The 18,404-nt window shown below is 43.3% G+C and overlaps 2 protein-coding genes across 7 annotated transcripts; both read right to left on the reverse strand.

The window, feature by feature from the left end:
- Nucleotides 1-49: 49 nt before the first annotated feature.
- vimr1 (vimentin-related 1) lies at nt 50-2,873 on the reverse strand. Its single transcript, XM_035521442.2, has 3 exons — nt 2,247-2,873; nt 1,036-1,707; nt 50-716 (listed from the first exon to the last, which is right to left on the reverse strand). Exons 1-3 carry the CDS (start codon nt 2,713-2,715, stop codon nt 673-675), a joined length of 1,185 nt encoding a protein of 394 aa, XP_035377335.1. The 5' UTR covers nt 2,716-2,873; the 3' UTR covers nt 50-672.
- Nucleotides 2,874-4,835: 1,962 nt separating this feature from the next.
- Nucleotides 4,836-14,149, reverse strand: LOC113567665 (uncharacterized). Of its 6 annotated transcripts, none has more exons than XM_026995753.2 (7): nt 14,055-14,142; nt 13,923-13,962; nt 13,392-13,530; nt 13,067-13,096; nt 9,026-9,168; nt 5,875-5,943; nt 4,836-5,480 (listed from the first exon to the last, which is right to left on the reverse strand). In XM_026995753.2, exons 3-7 carry the CDS (start codon nt 13,510-13,512, stop codon nt 5,469-5,471), a joined length of 375 nt encoding a protein of 124 aa, XP_026851554.2. In that variant the 5' UTR covers nt 13,513-13,530; nt 13,923-13,962; nt 14,055-14,142; the 3' UTR covers nt 4,836-5,468. The 6 variants fall into 6 exon arrangements, with proteins under 6 accessions (XP_026851554.2, XP_081560542.1, XP_026851556.2 ...); XM_081704416.1 differs by having other exon boundaries at nt 13,392-13,632; nt 14,055-14,139; XM_026995755.3 differs by having other exon boundaries at nt 13,392-13,527; nt 14,055-14,138.
- Between the last annotated feature and the right edge of the window lie 4,255 nt (nt 14,150-18,404).

The following is an 18,404-nucleotide window of genomic DNA, read 5'->3' on the forward strand; positions in this document are numbered from 1 at the left end:
GGCCTTTATTATAAAGTGCGATCTTTATTAAATGTGATCTTCATTATTATAAATAATTAAGTGTTTCCTTTATTATAGGTATTAAATGTTGGATTCTAGCTACTGAGGTTAATTGCAGTTTACAGTGATTCAAACACATCACTAAAAAAAAAAAAGACCAGTGTGGGAAGTTGGGTCATTTCAGTGGGTGGTTTTTTCCAGGCATCACACTGGGGGAACAAAAAAAAAAGTGCTTAGCCTTTATTACTTTAAATTTCTCTAATCTGTGTTTCTGATGACCTGATTAGCAAAGTAAATTTTAAAACCTTAAATTTATATGGGTTATATACATGTATAGTTTGTAAATCTCCTCAACAACATTATTCATAATCATAACACTGCAAAGGGTCAAATCACTACAGACACAACTGCACTCAAGTCAAGCTTTATTAAGAAGTATTGATGACGTTCCCATCGGGTGCGTCACTGGAGATTTTGACTTTAGGTGTCATGTGAAGAATGAGTCAGGTTTCCCGAAGGCCGAATTAGCCAGCCGTGGGTGCCTAGCGAGGGTTGCGGGGTCTGTGTCCAGGGCGGGAAGACGGTGGTGGAGGGGTCTGTCCTGGTGGGAGAGCGTGTCCTGGGGACGGTGGCGGTCTCGGGTTGTAGGAGGAAGTTCCGTGGGTGCAGTTTTCAGCGATTCTCATGGTTGCCAGCCATGGCTGTGGCTTTAACATCTGTAGAACAGAAGACCCTTACGATTAATTTGGTTGTACATGTTGAATATAAGGGTGTTTGTGGCTACTAGTGAAATGGAGAATAATATTAACTTGACTGTAGTCTTGAAAATGGAAACTGTGTGGTGTTGATGATAATCATGTGTGATGTGGCCCTCTGTAAGCTTTCGCTGATCGAACATGACCTTTACTGTCTAAATTCTGTTTGCCAAAATAATATGGTTTCAACTTTATTGATCTCCATCTATCCCTGAGCTGCTTTAAAATGCGTCATACCCGGAAAAACCCTTCAGTGTTACATCGCCATGGTGTACCTCACCTGCCACACCCTCGGCGGCCACAATTCCAAGCCTCTTCTCCTCTCCTTCCAGCAGCTTCCTGTAGGTGGCGATCTCTGCGTCCAGCTTCAGTTTGATGTGCAGCAGCTCCTGGTAGTCGGCCAGGTACTTTCCCATCTCTGCCTTGGTCTCGCACAGCTGGCTCTCCAGCTGGGCGATGATACCCTCCAGGCTGCCCACCTGATCCAGGTGGGCCAGCTCCATGTCCTCCAGCTGCTGCTCCAGGGAGGCGTTGCGGGCGCGCAGGCTGTCAATCTGATTCTGCAGGTCGGTCACCTGGTTGCGGAAAGTGTTGATCTCCTCCTTCATGGTCTTCATCTGGCTCTCGTGCTTACTGGCGTGCTCCTTGAGCGTGTCGAATTTGCCCTTATACCACTTCTCAGCCTCCTGCACGTTGCGGGCAGCCACGGATTCGATCTCAGCGCGCATCTTGCGCAGGTAGGCCGCCAGGTCGGGCCGGTCCGATTCTAGCTCGACGGTTACCTTCGACTCCTCGATCTGCTTGAGGAGGTCGGCCACTTCCTCGTCATGGAGCTTCTTGAGGAACTCTATTTCAGCCACCAGCTGCTCGACGCGCTTCTCCAGGTCGGCCTTCTGAAGCGTGGCATTATCCACGTCCTGACGGAACTCGCGCAGGATCATCTCTGCCTCCTCTGCGGAAGAAAAGAGACACGCAAAACTTGATGGAACTTCTCTGATTGCGAGTTGAGATGAGACACTTCCTGTGTGTTATGCCTTAAAGTATGTTTCAGCACTTCACAATTCTTTCTAGCTCCCTTAATTCTCTCAACATTTTATGTGCTTTAACTAAATAATGGTATATACAGTAAGATCAGATAACTGAGTTGCCCTAAAACAAAAGCTTTTAATTCTCACATCTCAGAGTAGCAGGAATTAATGACAAATTATGGTGTAGTAAATCCTACCTGTCTTTCAACATTCAACCACTGCTTTCTTTCTGTTGCAAAATATTGCTATGTAAACTTTTAATTAACCAATCATACTTACTCTTTGTTCACATAGCTGTATAACCACTAACTCTCACTAAGGATAGATATATAACCACTAACCCTAACCAATAATAGCTTTATACACAGTAATTCTAACCAAGCATAGTTGTATAAACACTCACAATAATGCCATCCATAACTCCACCCATCTGCAGCGCTGCATTCGCGGTGCTCCCACTCACCTTTAAGTGCCAGTTCCTCCTCCAGCTTCAGCCTCCACACCTCCACCTCCTCCTCCAGGTAGCCCCGCTCGATGTCGGCCGCACCCTTCTCGCCGGTCAGCGCCTCGATCAGGTCCCTCATCTCCTTAAACTTCACCTCGTACTCTTCGCCCAGTCCGGACGGGCCGCCTTTGAAGCGGCCCTGCAGGACCTCCAGCTCCGCTCGGAGGGCGGAGTTCCTCTGCTCCAGGGCCTGGACCTTCTCGATGTAGCCGGCAAAGCGCACATTCAGCTCCTGCATCTCCTCCTTCTCGTTGGCGTGGACCTGGTGGAGCTCCGTGCCCAGCTCCACAGCCTGGCCCTGGAAGCCGGCACGCCCACGGGGGTGGGACAGCCCGCGGCAGCGTGACGGCGATGGGCTCTGCACGCGCATGCGACTCGAGCCGCACACGGTTAAGGTCTTCTGGGAGTAGGAACTGCCTCTCATCATTGCCGGTGTCTCTGGGAGTGGCGGTGTGGTCCTTGGAGCTCTGGATCTATTTCCACCTAGGAGGAAGACGTCTGCTGGTTCTCTTCAGGGGCAACGGGTCGAATGTGAACTGCTGGAGGCAGAGGAGGGTTCGAGGGCTTTTATCAGGCCACCAAGAATGTGACGGGGCCCCTTGAAAGTTTCGGACACTTTTGCCATGTTATAAATGTGGATCATGACTCTGCGGCTGAAGCCTGTGGTCAGAGACGCCTGGTTAATTAACGTAACATTCGTTAAGGAGGCGTGTGAAGCCCTGGCAGGTCATCACACCCACACGACACATAGTGCAGTCAGCGTGCACACTTGCTATTTTCAACCCCCTCATCACGCTGAGCGAGAAGAGAGGCAGGGGAGGGGGTTTGGGTTGTCCATGGAAGAACTGTGTGCTTGGGCCTTGCTAATGTTTTCCTCTGGCAGGATTTTGCTATGCAGGGCATAAATACCATGATTTTGATTTAAAAAAATCATGAGTTGGGATGAGTGGGGGTAAGTAGGGGTGAGTTGGGTTGAGTGGCCCAAAGTGGGGGTGGATGGTATGAGTTGGGCTAAGTAGGGGTGAGTGAGACTAGTGGGAGTAAATAAGGGTGGGTGGGCTGAGTGAGGGTCAGTAGGGGTGAGTGGGATGAGTTGGGGTAAGAATGGCTGGGTGGGGTGAATGGGGGTGGGTGGGGGTAGTTGGGGGCACACGGGGAATGAGAGGCAGTGAGTGGGGTGTCGCAGCATCTGTGTAAAGCTCACCTCACAGAACTAGCCACATCTCCAGAAATAGCAGCTACAGTCCAAAGAGATGGGGCTGTTTGCAGAGTAATGCCTTATTATGAAGCTGTATAGAAATGATCTCAAACAGCACTGGTGGCATTTACTCTGCCTGTTCATATACAGTTCACCTTAAGACAGACCTTATAACATCTGTCATCACCTGTACATACAAAGCTATGCTAAAATGTCACCCTGTATGTGTAAATCTAAAAATTGAGCTGTTGAGCACCACAGTCTTCATGTTCGATTGCTAAGGCCGTTTTAACTCTGCAGGCTTTAATTTTACAGGTTTTCTAGATGAAGAATGAGTTTAGTGTAATATGACCAGAAGTTGTAAACTTCTCTGGGCCTAATCAAACTTCCTAACTTCCTGGGCCTAAGTAAACTTCTCTGGGCCTAAGCATACTTCATCAGTTGTGGTTAAGGCTCTGGTCCTCATGATTAAGGCTCTGGTTCTCGTGGTTAAGGCTCTGGATCTCATGGTTCTTGGAGTTTATTTCTAAAGCAATCCAATTTGATGGAGGAAACAGCAGTCAGACCATGAACTGTTGGTCATTACACTTATGTCCAGTAATACCTTATTCTGAGCTGCTGTTATTAACAGTGACCTGTCATGTCCTGGTGAGACCTGGACTCTGGCTGGCTTAGTAGTCAGCTGGAGTCGCATGCTACGTCCCCTCCGACGCACTTCCCACCCAGGCTGTGCCGATGGCATCTGTTCCGACCTCTCAGGCATACGCTAATTGACCCCTGGCCCTCTGCTGTCACTGCTGTCATGGCAACCACCCTGCACCACCCCACCCTTTTCCCATGAGCTTGTAGTACTGCCTGGGGGGCTCTAACTGCACGCCTGTCCGTCAGGCTGGGGCTCCGGTGCTAGATCATTTACAGCCATCGGGGAGCCCAGAGCGGTCCGAATAAACCATTTCCCAGAAGCAGTCATTGTTCTCGCCTATACTTGTGTAGATGCGTGCATCATGACATGTTTGCATATGCGTCAGTTAAATAATTGAGCTCATTAATGATTCACTGTAGATGAACAATAGAAATAGAATGTCTGACACAGCCTAAGCCTGCACGCCAGGCAGCTGTTCGAATGCCGGAAGCTTCGGAAGCCTCAATGTCTTCTGGAAGGAGACTTGGAATCAGCTTGGTGTTTGGACTCCTTCAGCAATGGGGCACAGTGTGATCTCTCCACTGGTGCAGTACAGACGGCGTTGGGGGGAGTCAGAGAGCCAATAAACCCCCAGCATCCATGGAGTTTAATGGCAGCAGATGGCTTATTTCTATACAAAGCAAGAAACATATACATAACCCACCCGTCAAATAACTGCTCTCTATATAAATGGTTTATTTGTGGGTTTGATAAATTCAAGGTAAAGGAGGAGTTTTCCATCAACGATTGATCAACCACAACACATGCCCACGTAGACACTATCTGGTTCAGTAGGTGCAGTTCTGTGCAGATGTTTTAAAATTTAATATGCACAGTACATACAGAAAGTAGAAACTCAAAGAAAGACATGTTCAGTGCTGAGCTCACAGAAAATAATTATCAGCACTGAATTCCACTGGTTTAGCAGTTCATCATGTGTAATGAACAGTTTGGTTTTGACGAATTAAGAGCAAAAATAGTAGATGTTAAGTTTAAATTCATATCACAGCTTTGTTATAGTGACCATAAGTATTTTTTACTTTTAATGGTATTTTAGTGTTTTTTGTACAGTGTTTAACTAAATTGGCAGATCTACATCAAAATCACAAAATCCATGTATCGGACATTCCTCCTCGGAGTGGTGAGGAAGACACACACACACACACACACACACACACACACTCTTGTGTATTTCTCTCTCCCTGGCTTGGGAACTCCACAGGTGATAACACCGAGGCAGAGGCTTCAGAACATGTTTGAGAAGATGTGTGTCTTGCAGATGCTTTACCGATCACAGCTTCTACTCCGAGTCCTGAAAACACACCACAGTGTACTGAAACGTTTCCTCTGAACTTCCAACAGCTAAATTAAATGCATACAGTGTAGGTTCCCATATGTTCTCTTGTTGTTAATACCGTTGTTGACAGTGTTTCCCTAAAGGCGAGATGAATGTAAGAGTTGACCGTCTTTCTCTATAAGCTCTGTAACTGACCCACTACAGTGAGATGAGTGTAAGAGGTGGCTCCTACCCTGTAAGCTCTGTAACTACTGTAAGCTCTGTAACACACCCTTCAGAAGCCTGCAGCTGGAGAGTACTGAGCGATGTTGTGTTGTGTTAGTTTGATTTTGTATGCTATAGTTTGGAATGAGTGTGTGGTTCAGTCCTAATGTGTGTCATTGCGTGACTGTGCACGCGTGCTGTTTACCGGAGCATAGCTGTAGTCTGAGTCCTGCAGATCAGAATTCTCCACAGGCAATTTCTTCACCTCATCATCCTACACACACACACAGACACACACCAGTCAGGGTCATATTTATACAATCACATTGGATGGAAAAAAATATCTTTTCTTAAACCAAAAGCCTGTTCCCTTATGGGAGTGAAATACATTTGTATTCCTGTGAATTCAGGTTTCATTATAGCGCTTTCTTTCCTTCTTTAGTCCACCAACATTACACTGACTTTACTTTGTCATTTTTCCTTTTAGGTACTTACATGCACAGCCTATCTGGATCTTTCTGGCTGATAATTATCCCCACAAAAGGCTATTTAGACAACATGAGAACATGGAGTTGAACGCAGGCCTCTGGAATGAAACGTGGGATGTCAGTGACTGGGAAGTAGAAGGAAGTGAGAGAGAGATGAAAAGAAAGAGGGGAGAACGCAATCTCCTGACGGAGCGTCTGTGTGCCAGGGTGTGCATATACGTGTGTGTGTGTGTGTGTGTGTGTGTGTGTCTGATAAAAGATGCTTATCAATACGAGAAATGGAATCTGTCTACGTGCACACCAACCTCAGACCTTCTGTAAACTATGACCGACATGAATGTCGCTACTATGTTTGTTTGTATATTTATCTATGTCTGTGTTTACATCTATATGCATATATGTTTTTGTCCCTCTGTGTGTGTGTGTGTGTGTGTGTGTGTGTGTGTGTGTGTGTGTGTGTGTGTGTGTGTGTGTGTGTGTGTGTGTGTGGAGGAAGAGTCGCTGTGGTTGTGTGTTTAGTTCCAGGCAAGAGCAACACAAACACACACTCTATATATATATATATATATATATATATATATATATATATATATATATATATATATATATAGCTCCGCCCACTCTTGCTCCATCTGTCGGCTTCATCCAGCCAAAGATACTTCCCACTCCCACAATGCATCACTCTGCCACGTTCCACACTGCCCCCTCCTGGCCTGAGTCCCAGCGCACCACTCTGCTTTCACACCCAGCTTAACACCCCTCCCCATCCTTAACGTCCTCCACACTGAGGGTCCACAGGCAGTATTAACTAACCAGCTCAGCTCAACAGGCATCTCCAGGCCAGCCATAAACAGGGTTCTCACAGGGTCCTTCATAGGTGAACCAGACAGTGTCACTGTGTTTGCAGAAAGCCTTCCAAGCATAACGTAACATGAGTGGGCTTGTCTTAGTAGGGACAGTGGTAACATGTCCCAGACAATATGGGTGGAGCTGCAGACATGGGCAGAGCTATAGACACGGGTGCACTGTAGTCCTGAAACTCATTTAGCGGCCCCTTCTCCCATAATGTGACAGTTCCATCCATCTCTCTCATCCTCATTGATGGTGTGAATAGCTGAAAGACGGGCCTAATCAACATCTAGCCTCTCCTGCTGTGTGTGTGTGTGTGTGTGTGTGTGTGTGTGTGTGTGTGTGTGTGTGTGTTGCACATTGGGTCATTGATCGAGGCCCCATCTCAGCTTTTTTTTTCAATGTAATCACAGTTTGTAATGAAAAGGTGTTTGTGTTGCGCTTTTAACTCGATCAGACTCGTAAAGGAAACAAATCCATTTGCTCCTGCTCCACTTTGCCTCGGTAGCACTCAGTCATGTCGGTGAGGGCTCCATTTGTCTGTATCAACGAGGCCAACACACAAGCCCTCTCCATTAGAGCTCCTTCACCCTTGCTAATCACCTCCACTGAGGAGCGGGTGAGCAGATTAATGAGTGTTAGCAGGCCTGATGATGGGCCTCATAACAGAGCACCACTCCACTTTCCCCTCTGCCTCCTCTCCTCCCTCTCTCTTCTCCTTTGTTCTCCTCTCCTTTTCGTCCTCTCATCCCTCTTTCCTCCTCTCCTCCCATTTCTCGCCTATGAAGCCAGTCACAAACCACCACCCATGGAGCTTTCTTTTAATGATCGAAATCGCCATGGCAACCTTGGCCCACTCTGGAGCCATCTCAGGGAGTGTATGATTCATGGTTCATATTTGATCCTCGCAGTCACACGGCAGCGTCGTATATGTCTGCCAAGCATCCAGTAGGTGTGTGAATGTGTGAGAGTGAGTGTGTGTGTTTGTGTGTGTGTGTGTGTGTGTGTGTGTGTGTGTTTGTATGTGTGTGTATTTCCTTGACTAAATTGTGCTTTAATATCATTCTAACACTGCCTGTGGGTGTTTACTGCCTACCAGATAAAATGGGGAATTGCAACTTTAAAAATTATTACTACATGATAATTCCAGTGCGGCGCAGCTGTGTAGTGTGCAGACCTAATGGCGTCCACAGTCTACTGTATTCGCCTGACTGAATGTCTTTCGCCAGGAGCGCATGCTGTTTTCAGCAGTGTGAAGGATGTCGAGGATGTCGAGGATGTCGAGGACGCCTTCATCAGAAATAGAGAAGAAAAGATGCCTGCTTCCAGGGACTGTCAGACAGTGCTCGTGTGCCTCATGAGGGCAGGAGCAGATCCAGAATACTCTGAGACGTTTACGCTGGCTCTGCGGTCGCGTTTACACCAGATCTGTGGATGCATCTGCAGTGAACACCTCCACAGCTTATACTGAAGCTGAGGTGGAGAAGATCTTCACACTAGATGCACTGTTGTCGCATGTCATTTAGAGCAGAACCCGACTCGGCGGTCTAGAGAAAACTGGTTCCAAGCTTGCATGACTTCTATGGCCTGGATGATCGTGTACATAAAGCACACAGCACTGTTACTTTGCCCACAGGATCAGAAACCCAATATCTCTCGGCTACAGTTAAGACTTCGTGAGCTCAGTGCAGAATGAGACCAAAGAATCCTTAGAATGAGATGAGCCAACAGAGCTTTAAGCTTCAGCACGAGGGGCAGACAGGACTTTAGAATGAAGGGGAGGGATCAGAGATGCTGTCCTCACTGTAATCCTCTGAAGAAGTAGAGTAATGTTTGAGCAGAAAGACAGATGTTACTGCTCAGAGTAACATCTCAAGGCCAATTTACACGGACTGTAAAAGTGAATGATGTGGCAGTCGAGTGCAATAATGCCAGAGAGGAGTGGAAGATCACGTGACTGCGTGCACCCGGAGACCACCGAGCCCCACCCATTTCCTGTGCTTTTAGTGCTATTCTCACCGTTTTGGGCATGTCTCTCTTCACAAGGCCAGTTGCTGCGGCGATGTTCCCCGCCCCCTCCACGGTTCTTTGAGCCACTGTTGTGACACCGGTTACCATGGCACCCCCAACCTGGGAAACGCCCGAGACAGTTTTTTCTGCAACTGGGAAAGACATAAAAATATGGAGTGATACAGAAATTGGTGAGAGGACCCCACCCCAAGCAAGCTGGTTGCTGCTAATAGTGTATAGGACGTATGACCAACAGCAATTTCAATAATTCTGCACCAAATCACTTTTCTAGACAATATTCACATCAAATCTGTTATCTGTGTGTGCAGTTTTGACTGTCGTATATTGAGTGTGGACAAAGCCTACACACAAGCAAACAACAAAACACACCAAACCACAAAATCCTACATTTTTTAAAAAAATGTCGCTTTGGTCCAAAAAAAGCCACCTGACTTATTTTGTTTTAAACTGTGTGCTACTTCAGCGCTAATCTCACAGATAAGCAGTGTGTTACAGCACGCAAGGACAAGCTGTGTACGGCCAGCCTGCATTAGCACCGAGTCAGGCCAAGTTATTAAGTCATAACTGCAACCAGCGTGGGCAAGGCTGTAATGTTGTCATAACCGCAGACCAGCTTTGGAACATTACTGCTCAGGCATGCAAGAACCTATGCCCGCCAAACTTTAACCGCAAGTAGATCTGCTCTGGACCTTTCTAACGAGACTGACCCCAGTGTTCCAGCACTATCCGACCCAGACCGACCAAAAATATTTGTTTCATTACATCAGTGGTTGCCGGTGATTACATCACAGAAGCCACTGGCATTCTTAGAACTGTATAAAAACAGGATCTGCCGTGTATATTGTCACTTGTCACCTTCTCAGACTATATTCATTGTATATCTCATTTGTAATGCCAACCACGGCGTCACCACTGCGTCTTGGAGACTTAAGCCGCACACCATTTCAGCCCAGGCCTGCAGCACTGCACCTGCTAAAACACATTCACGTGTCCTGAGTCAGTACATCTTTTGTGTTTTCTCAGTCATCCCCAGCCAAACGAACCTAGCCAAATGTCTCTAGCCAATCGTCTCCAGCCAAATGACCCCAGCCAGTCATCCCCAGCTAATCATCCCCAGCCAAATGACCCCAGCCAGTCATCCCCAGCTAATCATCCCCAGCCAAATGACCCCAGTCAGTCATCCCCAGCTAATCATCCCCAGCCAAATGACCCCAGTCAGTCATCCCCAGCTAATCATCCCCAGCCAAATGACCCCAGCCAGTCATCCCCAGCTAATCATCCCCAGCCAAATGACCCCAGCCAGTCATCCCCAGCTAATCGTCTCCAGCCAAATGACCCCAGCCAGTCATCCCCAGCTAATCATCCCCAGCCAAATGACCCCAGCCAGTCATCCCCAGCTAATCATCCCCAGCCAAATGACCCCAGTCAATCATCCCCTGCAAATCGACTCCAGCCAGTCGTCCCCAGCCCATCGGAGGGGCTCACATGAGACAGAAGCATTTGGGTCTGGCCTGTGTTCTGTGACCCTGAGGGTTCAGTAAGCCAGTAACACAGCTGGTCAACCCCAAGAGCCATCCTCATGCAGGCTTTCACCCAGAACATCCATTATTTTGAAAACTCTCCATCCTCAAAGTGGTCAGACTCCATTGTCTAAGTGAAGGTTCTACAGAGGCATGAGAAGATTAGCACTGCACACCGGACGTACATTGGTGGCATGAGCAGATTAGCACTGCACACTGGAGGTTCCTCAGAGGCATGAGCAGATTAGCATTGCACAATGGAGGTTCCACGGAGGCATGAGCAGATTAGCACTGCACAATGGAGGTTCTATGGTGACATGAGCAGACATGTCTGTTGAATCTGTTGAGATTTGGAGGTTTGTGTTGCACATGGGCAGATGCAGGCAACGCTGCATCCTCCACAGCTATAGAGCATCACACCTGTAGAGAAGAACACCTCTACAGTACCTGACCTGTAGAATGTAACACCTAGAAGGTTTACCACCTGCAGAGCATAACACCTATAGAGCGTAACACTTATAGAGTTGATCACCTGCAGAACATAACACCTACAGAGATTATCACCTGTAGAGCGTAACACCTATAGAGCGTAACACTTATAGAGTTGATCACCTGCAGAACATAACACCTACAGAGATCATCACCTGTAGAGTATAACACCTGTAGTAATATGTTTTTTGTTTTGTGTTCACAATGCAGCCCCTAAGTGGGGCTTTCTCACTATTTAGATATCACCTGCATGACAGTGGCATATGACATATGATATTATTCAAATGTAAATAATCAATTTATATTGCATATGAATGAAGACCTGGAGATGGGTAGAGTGAATGCCGATTGTAGATTGCATTCACTGTCAGAGGATCCAAGGTTACAGCTACATGAACGGTTCACACAAGAATCCTGTCCTTAAAGGGAATGGTTGTAGAATCCTCTCCTTAAAGGGTACGGATGTATCTTTCATACGTCCAGTTATGAAACTGTACATTATGAAAAGGAATGCGAGATGAAGGAGAGTCAGAATCAGTGGACAAAGATTCAGCTACAGGCCTGTAAATGTGCACAAAGACTCAATCCCCTAACATGCTGTTCCACAAAGACTCAGTCCCCTAACACGCTGTTCCACAAAGACTCAGTCCCTCAACATGCTGTTCCACAAAGACTCAGTCCCCTAACACGCTGTTCCACAAAGACTCAATCCCCTAACACGCTGTTCCACAAAGACTTAGTCCCTCAACATGCTGTTCCACAAAGACTCAGTCCCCTAACAGGCTGTTCCACAAAGACTCAGTCCCCTAACACGCTGTTCCACAAAGACTCAATCCCCTAACACGCTGTTCCACAAAGACTCAATACCATAACACACTGTTCCACAAAGACTCAATCCCCTAACACGCTGTTCCACAAAGACTCAATCCCCTAACATGCTGTTCCACAAAGACTCAGTCCCCTAACATGCTGTTCCACAAAGACTCAGTCCCTCAACATGCTGTTCCACAAAGACTCAGTCCCCTAACACGCTGTTCCACAAAGACTCAATCCCCTAACACGCTGTTCCACAAAGACTTAGTCCCTCAACATGCTGTTCCACAAAGACTCAGTCCCCTAACACGCTGTTCCACAAAGACTCAGTCCCCTAACACGCTGTTCCACAAAGACTCAATCCCCTAACACGCTGTTCCACAAAGACTTAGTCCCCTAACACGCTGTTCCGCAAAGACTCAATCCCCTAACGCGCTGTTCCACAAAGACTCAGTCCCCTAACATGCTGTTCCACAAAGACTCAATCCCCTAACAATCTGTTGCTGTATGGACTTTAATTTTCAGGTTATCAATCAAGTCTTCTGTTAGATGGAGACTTTAACTTGTGCAGACACACCCATCCTTTTGAAATTCTGTTAAATGATCTATGAAAAATGAGCTAAGGCAGAAAAAGGCGTGTGACTTCATTCCGCTTCGAACGTTCCTGATCATTTTGTGTCATTCGAACATTTCTGCTCTCTTTGCTTCTCCATTTAGTCAATCCATCTCTTTCTCCACCCGAATTCATCCACACTCGTTCCTCTCCCTCAAGTCCTCCACCTAATTCCCCCGGTCTAATTCTCCCGTGATGATCTCACGCCCCGTGTTTCCAACAGACGTCCGTGGAACGCTGGCCAAACGTCTGACGTCGCAGCGTCACGTTCAACGATGGAGTTGGTGGAACGAGCGCTGGCGCATGCACTTCAGGGTGTAGAATAGTGCAGTGCAGTGGCTTTGTTTGTTAATCTACAGTATATATAAAGCACGATTTCTGCCTAACTAGTGGCCCATAAATTCTGGAATGCGTAATCAAACACTGTTGCCGTATTGCAGGGATCATGTGGCAGAGTTAAAATATGTCAGTTATATAATTTCTTTACTTTTTATTTATTAACAGACGCAGCTGTATAAATAGAACTTAACTGAAACTATTTCAGTAGTTTTAATATGGTATCAGAGCCTTCGTGTAATATAATAGAGGTTTTACCTGTTGTGACTCCATCCCTGGTTTTCGTTCCTGCGGGTTTAAAGAATTGTGTCAAGTTATTGAAAATCAAACAAAAGGAATCGCTTCTTAACAGTATTTCATGCACGATAAGATTACCACGCGCAACACAAAACAAAAACAAAGCCGTGCGTAAAGTTCACAGACAGCGCGCGAGGGACATAAGCGAGCGGTGGGCGTGTCCTAGCCGTCTATCGGCTCCACGTGCAGGGCCGGCTGCGGGTGCGGTGCTTGGTGGAGCTCGCGCGTTGCCTCTACACGGTACGGACTCGGCACGTTACTGCGTTTTAGTCGTCACAGGACTCACCAACGTAAAGGACCCCGTCTTTAGTCATGCCTGCGGCGCCCGTCACGCCTTGCTTGGTTTTCTCCGCTGCCATGGCTACTCCGTCCTTCGCTTTTGACAGTCCTTTCATCAGCACGTCCATGGTGGGCACGAGCGGCTGCTGTGGGGCAGTCACATCACGCGCAACGGAATGTTTCGAAGTTCTCAAGCGACGTGCAGGGCGCAGTGTGCGCGCGGCCGCCCACGTTCACTATGATCAAAACTGGAAAGCATACAAGTGTCGCCTGCGAATGATGAGCACCTGTTGGCACTGAATGTGCGTCGATTATGGCTTAAGTGCAATCTCTCGTGTACGTGGAACGTATATCAGAGTAGTAGATATCGCTTAAAAATAGCCAAGCTTTCTGTTCGTTTAGATTTTTGGCATATTTATAATGTAAATATATATATTTTTTTTAATAAATGTAGCTTGCAGGAATTTAAACAGTTGAAATAAATTCAAAGAGAAATTCTGAAACTATAATATTTCACACCTGTGGATTGTGGACCCACCTGATTCTTACGATGCTTTCCTTCGAATTCGAATAAAAATCTGTACAGAAGGAGGAAGAAAAACTAGACAAACAAAGCCCTTTATACAAATCCGAAAAGAGTCTTTATGAAATATCAATTAGTTTTGCAAACCAGCTTTGAAATCGATTTCTGCCGTTATATATGGAAGGACCAGATACCGTGCGCGCGTGTACCCAGTGGTCCTGATGCTGTCGGTGACTGAGACGAGAGCTTTATCTCTCTCTCTCTCTCTCTCTCTCTCTCTCTCTCTCTCTCTCTCTCTCTCTCTCTCTCTCTCTTTTTTTTTCTCTCTCTCTTTCGCGTGCGCATGCACGCACGCACGCATAGAGAGGGATGCCGCCCTGCAGCGCGTGTCCCCCAGGTCTCCGTTCTAAGCTCACCTCGATCAACATTTCCACTTCCCAGATCCCACTTAGAGGCTGTTGGCTAAAATAATAGATGTTTACCTTCCCTTAAAAAACAATGCCAGACTGATAAATGTATCGGACATTGGCAAAATAAGCATTTCTGTCTGGGGGTCGATTGTGATTCATTTTAAATTATTCTGCCTATTTGGGTTTGAATGCATGACATTATGATCCCTTTAAAATGGAATAAAACATTGGAGTAATAATTATATTGTATTTCAATATAATAAAATGAAAGTTTTAGTATTTATGATATTGTATATTATTACACATTAACCATTTCTCTGGTCTTTTGCATAATGTATACATATTTACCAATTCTGCAAGGGAGCACATTTCCAATACAACAGTGCGGGAAGACCGACACAAGATGAGACACAAAACAGTAATGATTTAAGCAAAGTAATATCAGCTTTAATAGAACTACTATACTCTAAGTAATATCAGCTGTAGAACTACTATACACTAAGTAATATCAGCTATAGTAGAACTACTATACACTAAGTAATGTCAGCTATAGTAGAACTACTATACACTAAGTAATGTCAGCTGTAGTAGAACTACTATACACTAAGTAATGTCAGCTATAGTAAAACTACTATACACTAAGTAATATCAGCTATAGTAGAACTACCATACACTAAGTAATATCAGCTATAGTAGAACTACTATACACTAAGTAATATCAGCTATAGAAGAACTACTATACACTAAGTAATGTCAGCTATAGTAGAACTTCTATACACTAAGTAATATCAGCTATAGTAGAACTACTATACACTAAGTAATGTCAGCTATAGTAGAACTACTATACACTAAGTAATATCAGCTATAGTAGAACTACTATACACTAAGTAATGTCAGCTATAGTAAAACTACTATACACTAAATAATATCAGCTATAGTAGAACTACTATACGCTAAGTAATATCAGCTATAGTAGAACTACTATACACTAAGTAATGTCAGCTATAGTAGAACTACTATACACTAAGTAATATCAGCTGTAGTAGAACTACTATACACTAAGTAATGTCAGCTGTAGTAGAACTACTATACACTAAGTAATGTCAGCTATAGTAGAACTACTATACACTAAGTAATGTCAGCTGTAGTAGAACTATTATACACGGAGTAATATCAGCTGTAGTAGAACTACTATACACTAAGTAATATCAGCTGTAGTAGAACTACTATACACTAAGTAATGTCAGCTGTAATAGAACTACTATATACTAAGTAATATCAGCTATAGTAGAACTACTATACACTAAGTAATGTCAGCTATAGTAGAACTACTATACACTAAGTAATATCAGCTGTAATAGAACTACTATACACTAAGTAATATCAGCTATAGTAGAACTACTATACACTAAGTAATATCAGCTATAGTAGAACTACTATACACTAAGTAATGTCAGCTATAGTAGAACTACTATACACTAAGTAATATCAGCTATAGTAGAACTACTATACACTAAGTAATGTCAGCTATAGTAAAACTACTATACACTAAGTAATGTCAGCTATAGTAGAATTACTATACACTAAGTAATATCAGCTATAGTAGAACTACTATACGCTAAGTAATATCAGATATAGTAGAACTTCTATACACTAAGTAATATCAGCTATAGTAGAACTACTATACACTAAGTAATGTCAGCTATAGTAGAACTACTATACACTAAGTAATATGAGCTATAGTAGAACTACTATACACTAAGTAATGTCAGCTATAGTAAAACTACTATACACTAAATAATATCAGCTATAGTAGAACTACTATACGCTAAGTAATATCAGCTATAGTAGAACTACTATACACTAAGTAATGTCAGCTATAGTAGAACTACTATACACTAAGTAATGTCAGCTGTAGTAGAACTACTATACACTAAGTAATGTCAGCTGTAGTAGAACTACTATACACTAAGTAATGTCAGCTATAGTAGAACTACTATACACTAAGTAAAGTCAGCTGTAGTAGAACTATTATAAACGGAGTAATATCAGCTGTAGTAGAACTACTATACACTAAGTAATATCAGCTGTAGTAGAACTACTATACACTAAGTAATGTCAGCTGTAATAGAACTACTATACACTAAGTAATATCAGCTATAGTAGAACTACTATACACTAAGTAATGTCAGCTATAGTAGAACTACTATACACTAAGTAATATCAGCTGTAATAGAACTACTATACACTAAGTAATATCAGCTATAGTAGAACTACTATACACTAAGTAATATCAGCTATAGTAGAACTACTATACACTAAGTAATGTCAGCTATAGTAGAACTACTATACACTAAGTAATATCAGCTATAGTAGAACTACTATACACTAAGTAATGTCAGCTATAGTAAAACTACTATACAATAAGTAATGTCAGCTATAGTAGAATTACTATACACTAAGTAATATCAGCTATAGTAGAACTACTATACGCTAAGTAATATCAGATATAGTAGAACTACTATACACTAAGTAATATCAGCTATAGTAGAACTACTATACACTAAGTAATGTAAGCTATAGTAGAACTACTATACACTAAGTAATATCAGCTATAGTAAAACTACTATACACTAAATAATATCAGCTATAGTAGAACTACTATACGCTAAGTAATATCAGCTATAGTAGAACTACTATACACTAAGTAATGTCAACTATAGTAGAACTACTATACACTAAGTAATGTCAGCTGTAGTAGAACTACTATACACTAAGTAATGTCAGCTGTAGTAGAACTACTATACACTAAGTAATGTCAGCTATAGTAGAACTACTATACACTAAGTAATGTCAGCTGTAGTAGAACTATTATACATGGAGTAATATCAGCTGTAGTAGAACTACTATACACTAAGTAATATCAGCTGTAGTAGAACTACTATACACTAAGTAATGTCAGCTGTAATAGAACTACTATACACTAAGTAATATCAGCTATAGTAGAACTACTATACACTCAATAATGTCAGCTATAGTAGAACTACTATACACTAAGTAATATCAGCTATAGTAGAACTACTATACACTAAGTAATATCAGCTATAGTAGAACTACTATACACTAAGTAATGTCAGCTATAGTAGAACTACTATACACTAAGTAATATCAGCTATAGTAGAACTACTATACACTAAGTAATGTCAGCTATAGTAAAACTACTATACACTAAGTAATGTCAGCTATAGTAGAATTACTATACACTAAGTAATATCAGCTATAGTAGAACTACTATACGCTAAGTAATATCAGATATAGTAGAACTACTATACACTAAGTAATATCAGCTATAGTAGAACTACTATACACTAAGTAATGTCAGCTATAGTAGAACTACTATACACTAAGTAATATCAGCTATAGTAGAACTACTATACACTAAGTAATATCAGCTATAGTAGAACTACTATACACTAAGTAATGTCAGCTATAGTAGAACTTTTATACTCTAAGTAATATCAGCTATAGTAGAACTACTATACACTAAGTAATGTCAGCTATAGTAGAACTACTATACACTAAGTAATATCAGCTATAGTAGAACTACTATACACTAAGTAATGTCAGCTATAGTAGAATTACTATACACTAAGTAATATCAGCTATAGTAGAACTACTATACGCTAAGTAATATCAGCTATAGTAGAACTACTATACACTAAGTAATATCAGCTATAGTAGAACTACTATACACTAAGTAATGTCAGCTATAGTAAAACTACTATACACTAAGTAATGTCAGCTATAGTAGAACTACTATACACTAAGTAATGTCAGCTGTAGTAGAACTATTATACACGGAATAATATCAGCTGCAGTAGAACTACTATACACTAAGTAATATCAGCTGTAGTAGAACTACTATACACTAAGTAATGTCAGCTGTAATAGAACTACTATACACTAAGTAATATCAGCTATAGTAGAACTACTATACACTAAGTAATGTCAGCTATAGTAGAACTACTATACACTAAGTAATGTCAGCTATAGTAGAACTACTATACACTAAGTAATATCAGCTGTA

The sequence above is a fragment of the Electrophorus electricus genome, chromosome 21 (assembly GCF_041902795.1).
Source record: "Electrophorus electricus isolate QZ-2024a chromosome 21, ASM4190279v1, whole genome shotgun sequence".
NCBI lineage: Eukaryota > Metazoa > Chordata > Actinopteri > Gymnotiformes > Gymnotidae > Electrophorus > Electrophorus electricus.